We start from the raw sequence: 11,391 nt of genomic DNA, 5'->3' as shown, positions 1-11,391 counted from the left end.
ATGTCAGTCATGGCATCATTCTGTCTAGTTTCAAGGGGATGCTGGTAGGGTGTCCTGCCTTCGTGGGTGTGGAGCTGCAAGATGTTATCTTTAGTTTGAAGGAAACTCCGTTTCTGTGGTCAACAGACTTGAAGCATTGTTTCTAAGACTGTTCGATGATGACCTAAGAGCTTAATGTTTAAGGGAGTGAGTGGTCATGTGGTGTGCAGGAGGATAAGGAAAGAAAAGAAACAAGTGAGCCCAAAGCCAGTTTGAATTAAGGAGAGAGAGATGAGGAAAAGTCATTTTGAAGAAGTGAAGATTTGCGCGGTTACACTTATGGCTCCTTTGGGAAAAAATGTCTTTACCTAAAGGACTTTGGAAAGTCGCCTTCCGAACCAGAGCTAGGAGATTTTAGGGAGTAAACTGATAGATGCCCATCTAACACAAAGCAGACAGATGACGGGAGTGTTGCTAGGGGCAGGGTGGCCTTCGTGGTCTATGACCTGTACTGTCTCTGCTGTCACAATCTTGAAATTCCTAGCTTTTGAACAAGGGACCCTTCATTTTCATTTTCCACCAGACCCTGAAAATTATGTGAGTTATCCTGGTCAGGGGCACAGGGTCAATGGAACGTACAGAGTGCAGACTTTAGCTAGGTCTGGCAGGAAACAGCCCTGACTTCAGATGAGAAAACTAGGTGAGTCAGCCACAGTTGAGAAGCAGGACCTGACCAGTTTAGAATCAGCTCTTCAGAACAGCTATAAAGATGCCTCAGACACACCTAGCAGGGTGGGAGGAAACGCGTGCCACTCTCAGAAATCAAGTAACAAGCTGGGCTCTGATGTGGAAGCCTTCACACACATTTCCATGTTTAGTCCTCACAATAATGGGCATTGTATACCAGCGTTAGTGATGAGGACTCAGAGGTTCAGGAAGATGATCTCTATTAACCAGCTGCTAGTAAGTGGTAACATGGCTTAAAATGCAGGTGTCTGGACCACAAGACCAGTGATCTTCCCACTAAAAGGCCAGGAGACCTGGAGGTCCAGGCTCTGCTGGTCAGCATATCTGAGGCCCGGTTCCAGTTCTGAGGGGTTAGCAGTGTGAGCTCAGTGCACTCTCTGTGGTCGGTTCAGCTCATTCTGGAGCCTAGGAGGCCAAATCTGGAATCTCAGAGTGGGCCAGCTCTGACTGAGCCTGTGAGCCAGGCCTGAAGGACTCTGACAGAATGGCACCTGTGCTCAGGCCAGCCTGGGTTCCTGGAGCTATGGGTACAGGATGTACTATGACATGGGTTACAGGTTGTGGTGAGATCTGGGTTGTCCATCGGCCTTCCCGGGGAGAGAAGGGCTCCTCAGGGGACTTTCTCAATAGCCTATAGGCACGCCATTTGAATCATGGTGGCCTTGTTGAGTTTTGTGTGATGGGGGCCTGGCTGTGGGCTGGACTTGTGTTCGCAGGAGGCAGTGGGGCCTGGTCCAGAAGCAGGTACCTATTTTATAAAAGATGACTAATAAAAACAACTTTCTACAGGCACTTTCTGGTTTTTGAACATCTAATGAAGGGTTCTTCATATGAGTAACCGGCCCCGCGTCTGTGCTGAGAGAATTTCTTGTCTGTCAGTCCATCCTGTGCCATTCTGACCCATCTCATTCACGTTGCCCATATTTCGTTGAGTTATTACTCAGCCCTCACCTTCGTGCCAAGGCCTAGATTCGAGGACAAGGTCGGGGCTGGTGAGCACCAGCTTCCTGCGTAATAAGGAGACTCCGGCCAGTTCCTTCCTGGTGCTGAGGGAGCCGGGAAAGGGAAGGCATGACTTATCTTTCTGTTTCCCCTTTTCCAGTCCCGGGTTCACAGTGACCACAGTGAAAGGAGGAGGGGAAGTGAGTTCCTGGAAAGGTAGCCCTGGCGCCTTCTTGAGTGGGCCGGACTGAATCCACAAGGAGAGGGAAAAAGTGAAGAATGTCCTGGGTGGCCATGCCTCCCCTTTCGGTGTCCCAAGGGAGTCAAAAAGACCTACGGTTACAATCGGTAGATTGACCATATACTTTTATCTCCTTTCTCCCCTGAGACCCCACTAAAATGACAATAAAGGAATAAAAAAAGTATTAATCTGCAAGAACTAAAAGATTAGGAGAGTAACAATAGTGGGTTAATCATTTCCACTATTTTAAGGACCTTTTGGGCGTCAGGCAGCAGCTGGTGAGATGAATGGAAATTGGAGGTCAGATGATCAGATGACCTGAGTGCCCACAGTCCCCTCTCTGCAATAAATTTTCAGTATGACCTCAGGAACTCTGTTTCTTCTTTCTGAGACTCCTTTTCCCCCTACCTATAATATGAAGAAAATATAAGAATAGGAAAGCATGTGGCATGTTCAGGGAATTGCAAATATTCAAATGTGTGGGAATTCATGGAGATGTAACATGAGGAGCCATGAGTGGCCACAGGAGCAGCTTTGACTTCATCCACTTGGCAACGGGAAGCCATTGCAGGTTTGTGAGCTAGAGAGTACGATCAAAATAGATCATCCTAGCTAACCTTCTATGGTTATACAATGCATGTTGGCCTCATGATTTTAATACACAGATTTGGCCAAGCTGCTTCTTGAGCACCTACCATGTGCTGCTTATTGTAAGCACTGCACGCAATGGCTTCGCGACCTGGCCATTCCGTAGCTGTAGAGTGGCATCTGTCTCCAGCCATCTCCTCGCTTTTGTCATTCTCCTTACAGCCCACACTCCAGCTCTGTCTGGCACCTTGGAATGAATGTGCTCCTTCAGGCCTCACTGCCTGCACACAAGCCCTCTCCTCTGTTGGCCCCTTTCCATTCAGCCCTCTGCAGGAGACTCTGCTTGAGGAATATTCCCCTGAGAGGCCCTCTGATGCCTTTGCAGTCCTCCCCTGTGCCTTCCACATGGCACACCTACTCCTGTCCTTAAACCGGATGGCTTTTACGTTTTATCAGTGAGTCAAAGAACAGTGGCTGGAGGTCAGTCCTTGCATCTAAGTTTCTTCCCTGGGGCTAACTAAGGGCCTAGAAAATAGCAAGATGTTGGAAAGTGTTGAGTGATTGGAAAAAATTGAAATAGGAAATATCTGGGCCAGGCACTTGACATAGGAGATCTTATTTAATTCTTATTTAGTTCTTATTGTTAAATCGTGAGGCACCATTTCCATTTTGCAGTGGATATGAGACTTGGGCGAGTTTATGCAACTGCTAATTTGCATAACTGAGATTCGAAGACAAGTGTGTCTCAGTCCTGGTCCAGAGCTTTTCAGCTCTGCCATGCTCTGGGGACAGTGGCTACATCCCTAGATGGAAAGATGTGGGATCAGAGAAACCACAAACAGGCCACTTCCTCTCACTCACCTTTCTGCACTTCTCAGAGGGACAGCTCCTACTCATTTTTTTCAAGAACCGTATTTTCTCCTGCACTTGAGGAAGTTTCCCTACACCTGCACACCCCGCAGAGAGGTGGGGAGAGGCATTTTCCATGTGGTCATTAGACTTGAATAACCCATCTCTTCTGGTGACTTCCCCACCTCTGCACCAGGACCTGGAAAACCCCTCTCAAGCTTTTTTCAAATATATAAGCCCTGGGCATTGCAGGATGGACCAAGGGAGAGCTCTTAGCTTCACCAGATTCATCGAGACCACTCCAGGGAGGCCTGAGCCAGAAAGTCTGCGATGAAGCTCATCACCATGGCTCTGTTCTGCCTGCTGGTGGCAAGAATGTGGCTGCAGGATGTGGACGGCAGGAGCTGTAAGTGGAGTTGGGGACACTTTGCTTCTCCTTGGGGAGGGAAGAAGCTCTGGGGTTGGGGCCTGGGCTTACTCTGAACTCAATGCCTTCATACCCTCTGCTCCAGGAAGAATTCTTCCTGAAGAAGAGGAATAGAGGACTTAGAAGGGTTGTGAGCAGAGGGTCAGTAGGAGAACCATGAGTCTGGGCAAACACAGATGTCTGAGTCGCTAGCTTCAAGGAGGCCCTGTCTCATCCAGACTCTGCAGACTGATGGAGGGAAGCTGGTGAGGTTCTTAGACCAAGCTGGGGGGCCTGAGGTCCAGAGATAGAACTGGGTCTTGCCTCCACGGTGTAACAGATAATTAACAGAATCTGAAATCAGGACCCGGGACTATAATGGTTGGCTAATGTTAGGCAAGTTACTTTACCTCTCAAATTTGGGTTTCTCCATCAGTAAAGTGGATTGATAAGGCCCACCTTCTAAGGCTGTTGAGAGAATATTGACCTAATACTAAACACGTGAAAAGGGATTTGTAAACAGTCAAACCGGGAGGAAGGAGCCAGGATCAGAATGCAAGTTTTTTGAGCGTGTAGTGTGGGAGAGGTGTACAAATGATGCAGTGAGGGTTGGAGGTCAGGACAGAGCTGAGGACTAGGAGAGGAGGGCATCCTAGAGAGTGAATAGGAGAGCCGGCTAGTTCCTGGAAGCACTCTCCCTGTCATTTTGTCAGCTTGCACTCCTTGAATGGCTTCTAATCCTGCCCCAGTTTTTTGAGCCGTAGTTGTCCTGGATGCACCAAGCTCACCACACCCCTGGGTATGGGATCAAGAGCTCTTAAACCCCAATATTGAGGCAGAACCACAAACTAGTGGTAGGATGTCAGAACCGGAAGAGCCATTAGAAATCAGTCTAAAAAGTCTTATTATACAGATGAGAAGTCTGGGGGCCGGGTGCGGGTTCATCTTGATCAAGGCCACCAGCTGGTTTGTGGGGAGCTATGATCTGAGCTCGTGTCCGGACTCTGCCTAAACACAGAACTAGGTGGCTAAGACAGTGCTGCTCCAGAGCCCTCGGAACGTGGTCCCAAAGCCTGGACATCACCAGGAAGAGTTTTGTTTGTGGTGGTGGTGGTGGTGGTTTTTAAAACCATCCTGAAAAAGGAACGAAGTCCAGTTTGAGAAATGAATACAAACTATTTTTGTGCTTCTCTTCTAGTTCATGTGCCGTCCTCCAATTGCTGCTTCAACTTTGTGAAGAAAAGAATTTCACTGGGCAAAATCCAGTGTTACAGAAACTCCAGTTCTTCCTGCTCCAATCCTGATGTTGTAATGTGAGTGTTGTCCCCTGTTTAATCCCTAACTTCCTCCTGTAGAGAACAGAAACCTGCTCACCTAGAATTAGAATAAGAGACGCTAGATGGCAATGTCCCACCAGATTAAGGCTTCTGAACCCGGCCAGAGAAGCCACCTAAACCTGGCTGCAGAGCCGAGTGTGGGCGCTAGGGGGAGCTCTGCACTGCCTAGCAGGTGCCAGAAGGGATGCACCTGTGTTCCTGCGGTGGCTTGTGTTTCTTGGAGCTGCAAGGCGCCAAGAATTGTATCCCAATACTTTATGTCCAGAGGAAAAAATTGCTTAAAAGTTCTAGGCTTTACTGCGTAGTGAAAAGAGTAAAGGGGTCATGATTAATTCTTGCCTCCGGCTTTGCCAACCTACAGTCTTGGGTGACCTTGGTCAGGCAAGCCTTCTGCACTGCGTTATGCAGGTACCACTTTGTGTTCCTCATCTGTGAAGTGGAGTAAATATGGCAGCTGCATCACAGGGTAATTATGAAGATTGACTTAGGTAGCATACACTTGCTACTCAGCATCTGTAAGGCACGTTCATGTATGTTTTCTTGGTTAACTGTCTTGCGGGCACGCATTTGCTTTATCATGAAAACTGAGATTTAGGGTGGTAGAGAAAATTGTCTAAGGTCATCTATATAATAAAGGCAGAAATGGTCCAAAGTTTGGACAATAGACAAGTTGAGGAAGTGGGCAGATCAGAAAAGAAACACACACACACACACACACACACACACACACACACAGGCAAAGAATGAGAGTCCCAGATGTACACAGATACATGAAAAGGTAGAGCAGAGGAGCCCCCCAAGATATTCTAGGAGGGGAATTTTCCATGCTAGCTAATCCTCCATGTTTCAGCCTTCAGCCCTATTTTGATGTATATACCAAGTCATAATCTCAAGGAAAGAGGTCCAGGAAACATAACTTGTTAAAGTCCTCCTGAAGCTTGGGTGTTCCGCCTGTTGTGCAAGCCATGGGCAGACCTCAGAGAGAGCAGCTCAGGGGTACCCAGTAGTAACTAGAGGGAGATGGGACTTGTGTGTGGCTCCCAAGGGGTGACTCAGTGCCTCCTTTGTTCCCTGCCCACAGACTGAAGATGAACGAAGGCATGGAGAGCTGTGCCTGGAAGACAACACGATGGGTTAAGGATAGTTTACAAAAGATAAAACCCTGCCCATAAACGAAATGTGATTGGAATCCTTTCCACGCTGGACTCTGGAGACCACGTGGCTTTACCTGCTCCACAGCCCCCAATGCTACACCAGTCCTTCTGTACCAACTTTGCTGAGTCACGAAGGGTCTGCTGGGTCCTGATAAGCTATGTCGTCTCACTTTATATCTTTAAATTATAAAATCTTCCATTCTTGCCTCCATGTTCCTCCCCACAGGGATTTCAGGGTGCAAACTTGATTGGCATTGAGAGGCTGGGGCCAGGTGCTGGAGGATGTCCCGAGAACTGATTTCTTGTCAATAAAATTCAATAAATGACTCACTCCTTTCAGATGACCGTTTTGTCTGGGTTGGGGAGAGGTAGGCATCGACTCAGGCTGTGATGCAGTGTTTCTTATTCCAGGTTTGGAAGAGTGTAGCAGCAAGCTGGTACCCAGGGCTGGGTCTGCATTTGGTGGCAGGACACTCCCCCTTCCTGACCAAAGGGTTCAGTGGTTGATGTTATGCAAAAGTCACAATAGTTGGAGAGGATCTTGCGAGGTCACCTGCCTGTAAGATGTTGCTCGTCTTATTTTGTAGCTGAGGTGACTGAAGACTGGAGAGGGACATAGACAGGCCTGAGGATACAAGACAAGTTGGGGTCAGATTCTGCCTCTTGGGCCAGAATTCTTTTCCGTGTCCTAAGTTGCCAAGTAACTGCCTGACACAGCATGGCACAGGAAGATTCTCTCCACTAGAGAGACCCTGCAGAGTGGGTTAGCAGGGCCTTCTCTTTGGGGAAGGTCCTGGTGAGTACCCAGCATGGGTGGGTCTGGGACTGATAGAGACACCAGCTCACCTGGAGGAGGAAGGCAGTCTCAGGAGACTACTGGGTGAACATAGAAAAAGAGACAATCATGGGAGCCAACTTGTACAATGTGCGACTCTTGGGAGAAGAGCAAGGGAGAGCGATAAATTTTGGGTCTCAGAATTGACGCCTCAAGGCCAGCTTGGTGGTCATAGCAGAGAAGGTTTCATATCTTGTGTCTCAGGGTTTCTCCCTCTTTCTCCAGCATTCAACATTTGACCCATTCTTCTTAAACAGCCTCCTCCATTCTGACCCCAGGACTGCCCTAATTCTCTTTACTTCCTCTTGCCTGGACCCTAACAGCAGTCTGTTCTCAGTTCTCTCCTGCCATTTCTGTCTTGCCCACGGCCATGGGATACTCTTTCCGCTATCCCCCTGCCTTGGGCATCTTTCTCTTTGCCTTCGGGATTAACTCCTTACTCCTGACCTTGACATTGTGATTCCTCTATAACCACACCGCAACCTTCCTTTCTGAACATCTCTAACATTTCCATTCTGGAACTAAACTCTGACTTTGTGGAAATATTCCTTCCAGGCCTTCTCCCCTCTTTTCCGTCCTGCACCTCTCTTGAAGGTAGAGCTACGACCATGCTACGTTCTCCAAGGTTGATATTGTCCCATCTTCTCTGTCCAGTCTGATGCTAACTAGGACTGAGTCATCTGACTTTCTCCTGGGGATCAGGTGCATGCAATGTGTATTACTCCAGGATGGAGAACTGCTCAGAGCGGGAGGCATGAGGGCAGGGAGAACCTGATGCTGGGACTAGATCCATTGGTCTAGAATATCCTGGACCCAGGTAAGCCAGGCCCTCCCTAACACTCAGATGAACCCAGGCGAGACATAGCCTAGGCCTCACTCTATCGGTTACAATCCTCTAGTGCCCTCTGCCATCTACCTGCACCTCAGAGCACCCCCCACTAACTGGAAGTTTCCCTCGAAGAAAACACCACTGTTGGAGATTTTAAACAAAATATATTCTCTGCAAAAAGTCAGCAGTCCTAAGATTGCATTCATCGTCCCATAACAACATACTTAGTTAACAACCCCTGACATTCACGAGGCACTCTCCTCCCTTGTTGCGGTAGCCTTTCATTCCTATGATTCTTACAGGCATGCTCAGAACCCCTGGGGAGTTAGGCAGAAGAGAGACCCTCCCTGTAGCTTACAGGAGAAGGAACTGGGGCTTGTGACAGGAGTCAACTAGCTCAAGACCCTGTTTAAAAAAAAAAAAAAAAAAAAAAAAAAAAACACCACTATTCAAAATAACCAAACCAGAAACAATTCAAGTGATATTAAATATTTCTTAAGACGGACTATATTTTGCATCACAAACAGAAAATTTATTTGAAAATTACAATAAAATTAATTCGTCCAGGTTGTAGACGAAAAGGCTGGAGGGGAATCATCATTTCTCGTATTCTGGCTTGGTCCTAGTGTGATTGGAAGAGTTTCGGTCCTCAGGGTGTGAGATTTCCGGTCCAGGTATTTCACATAATTCTGGACCCACTTCTCCTTTGGGCTGACACAGATTTCCCTGCCCAGTTTGGTTCTGAAGCTGTGGATGAAGGGGCACCAGCACAGTTAGATAGAACACTTGGGGCTTTACCTAAGAGATGGCAACCTCCTTCCAGGAGGAAGGAGGGGTATGGAAAGAAGTGGCCTCTGGAGGAAGTTGCTGCTTTTGCCACCCTGGGGGAAGCTGGCCTGGCACCCACCAAAGCCACTGCGAGGGTATGATCTCTCACCCATTCAGGAAGCAAGCGGCGGGACGTTACAGACCCTCTCTGGGCCTAGTTTTATGTAATAATAGGGAGATTTGGATTACATAGTCTGGTTAGGTCTTATTCCCTGAGTATAAGACTCCAAATTAGTCTGATGTCTACCTTCTGGGGCAGAACTTTGGAACAGGGGCTATCGAAGCATGGGGTGGGGTGAGGTGAGGTGGGAGTGGACATGAGCAGGGGTTTTCTACCCACATGACAGCTTTCAGGGCACACCGGCTGCTGGTGGTTCGATAGCTCTTCAGCCTCTGCACAGGGATCTTCTTATGGCTAAACGCGAAACAGCAGTTGGACAGGGTACCGAGTGCATCTAGAAGTGAAGTCACAAAGAGAAATACCTTTAGGAGGTGCTGAGTTTTTCTCAGCTTGACTGAAGCAGGAAGTGTCTGGAGGAGAGGGAAAGCAAAGAGGTAGAGTGAGTCTTACCCACGCCAGGTCCAGTGCTCCTGCCCTCGGCCATGAGGTGGGTGGGACTCAGAACAGATGGCTCAAGATCTGAAGTCAGTTCTCTCAGCGGCATGATAGGTATGTATCGCTGCTGACTGGGGGAAGTCAAGGTGACAAGTCCCCAATCTGCAGAGTTTTGGAAAATAAGTAGGGACCATAGGAAAGGCCTCGGATTTAGGCAGCTTGGGCTTTATTCTGGCTCTGCCTGGGGGAGAGATAGAACTCCTATTGTCCCCAACCCTGGCATCTGCTTTCAGTCTTTAAAGTTAGATGATAAAGTGAAGCTCCAAGGACCCCTGCTGCTCTGATAGGCTGGGAAATGGGGTGCTTTGGCTTAGGGCTTCCTAGAAAGAGAGAGAAACAGAGAGGAGACAGAGGGAAGGAAGGAGGAAACGGAATTACCTGGCTGAGCCAGCACCTGGATCCTGAAGGCGGCCACTGTGAGCAGCAGGCACAGAAGGGCTACAGAGACCCTCATGGCGGAGGGCGCGGACACGAGCTTCAGAGTGAGAGGTGCTGGCGTCTTAGCGTCTCTGTTCCTCTGGCCGCTCTGCCTCCCTTTTATAGGAAACAGAGGGTTGGAGATCTCAGAGGGATATTTGCCTGGGCAGGGCCATGGTCAAGTCAAGATGAAGAGGGCTTCTGAATCTGCTGAGCCGATGGCTGGGCTGCCAGAGAGTTTTCCAAGAAATGCAAGAGGGAAGCTGCGGGCTACAGCAGGGTAAGCACTGCTTCCTTCCAGCCTCCCAAACCACAGGCAAGAGGTGGGGACCCAGATGTGCCACCGCTGACCGTAGGAAGTGACCCGAAGAGATTTCCACAGCCTTGCTTCGTCCAAAACAAAAAATAACTCTTATAGAGAAAGAGCACTGTTTAAGGGCTTCATACGTATTGTGCGTTCAGTCCTAACAGGATCTAGACCACTACCATCATGGCCGCTTACAGGGCCAATCATTGAGGTACAGAGGGTTTACGTAACTTGACCAAAGTCTCATGGGGTATGAGTGGTGACACTGAGAAAGAAGGTCAGCCTGTTTGCCTAGAACCACCACGGTGGCCAAACTTTCGTTTAGCCGTAGAAGTCTTTTTTCCAAGTCTTATGTGGACGTCCCTTACTTGAGACAAATCGAAGCCAGCTTCTGGTGACAGGGCCTTCTCACGTCCCATATTGGTGCCCTCGTCTGTACCTCGGGCCTGGGTGGATATCGTTTGCGAACCACTGCTATGTCCAGGACCCTCGTTTTCGGGAATGACTCGAGTTTCTAGAGCTGTTGATGGGAGGGGGTGTGTGCCTGGGCCAGGAGCTAGGAGGGCAGCACTGCAGCGGGACGGTGGGAGGCAAGGAACAGCGCTGGCCTCCGTCAGGCCCTCTGCCTGAGGTTCTCGTGCGTCATGCTCACTCCTGGCCCCCACACTCTGCTTACCTTTTGTGCCTGCCTGGAACACTCTCCTCTCTGCTCTCCATCCTTGCCGGTCTTCCCACTCCAGCAAAACAAGCCCAGAGAGAGTAAGAAGTAGAAAATGAAGAGCCAAGATTAGTGAAATTGGAAATAATATATAATAGAAATGATCGAAGCAACCCAAAGTTGGTTTCCTGAAAAACGGAAGCTCTCTCGAGACTGACCGTGAGAAAAGGAAAAAAGGTACAAGTAGCCAACAACGAGAGCAGAAGAGGATGCCAGCGCAGAGCCTGCAGACACCAAGAAGAGAATAAAAACCTGTGCCAATAAATTTAATTTAGATAAAAGTGATGAATTCTTCCAAAAATATAACTCGCCAAATTGTAAAAGAAAGAAAGAAAGAAAGAAAGAAAGAAAGAAAGAAAGAAAGAAAGAAAGAAAGAAAGAAAGAAAGAAAGAAATTCTGAAACTATTTTAAGAAATTGAATCAATAAGTGAAAATCTTCCCACAAAATATCCTCTCGGCCCCAAGGGCTTACACAACTGGATTCCTCCAAAGTGTTCCGAGAATTAATAATTCAAATGTTACACAATTTCTTCCAGAGAATATCAAGAAAGCGTACACTCTTTAACTCATTTTGTTAAGTCTTATATAACATCAACA

At 48.2% G+C, this 11,391-nt stretch overlaps 2 protein-coding genes across 4 annotated transcripts; one reads left to right on the top strand and one right to left on the bottom strand.

The window, feature by feature from the left end:
• The first annotated feature begins 3,676 nt into the window (after positions 1 to 3,676).
• On the top strand, positions 3,677 to 6,261 carry CCL1 (C-C motif chemokine ligand 1). Its single transcript, XM_016163196.2, has 3 exons — positions 3,677 to 3,752; positions 4,951 to 5,065; positions 6,171 to 6,261. The coding sequence occupies exons 1-3, from the start codon at positions 3,677 to 3,679 to the stop codon at positions 6,259 to 6,261; spliced, it is 282 nt and encodes a 93-aa protein (XP_016018682.2).
• Positions 6,262 to 8,431: 2,170 nt separating this feature from the next.
• LOC107519947 (C-C motif chemokine 13) lies at positions 8,432 to 10,935 on the bottom strand. Of its 3 annotated transcripts, XM_016163198.2 has the most exons (5): positions 10,752 to 10,935; positions 9,730 to 9,885; positions 9,307 to 9,453; positions 9,076 to 9,190; positions 8,432 to 8,654 (listed from the first exon to the last, which is right to left on the bottom strand). In XM_016163198.2, the coding sequence occupies exons 2-5, from the start codon at positions 9,803 to 9,805 to the stop codon at positions 8,462 to 8,464; spliced, it is 531 nt and encodes a 176-aa protein (XP_016018684.1). In that variant the 5' UTR covers positions 9,806 to 9,885; positions 10,752 to 10,935; the 3' UTR covers positions 8,432 to 8,461. The 3 variants fall into 3 exon arrangements, with proteins under 3 accessions (XP_016018684.1, XP_016018688.1, XP_016018685.1); XM_016163202.2 differs by lacking the exon at positions 9,307 to 9,453 and having other exon boundaries at positions 10,752 to 10,925; XM_016163199.2 differs by lacking the exon at positions 10,752 to 10,935 and having other exon boundaries at positions 9,730 to 10,025.
• Between the last annotated feature and the right edge of the window lie 456 nt (positions 10,936 to 11,391).

This window comes from Rousettus aegyptiacus, unplaced genomic scaffold (genome assembly GCF_014176215.1).
Source record: "Rousettus aegyptiacus isolate mRouAeg1 unplaced genomic scaffold, mRouAeg1.p scaffold_m13_p_6, whole genome shotgun sequence".
In the NCBI taxonomy this organism is placed as follows: Eukaryota; Metazoa; Chordata; class Mammalia; order Chiroptera; family Pteropodidae; genus Rousettus; species Rousettus aegyptiacus.
Note: the sequence above shows the minus strand (reverse complement) of the source record. Positions and strands in the feature narration are given on the sequence as shown.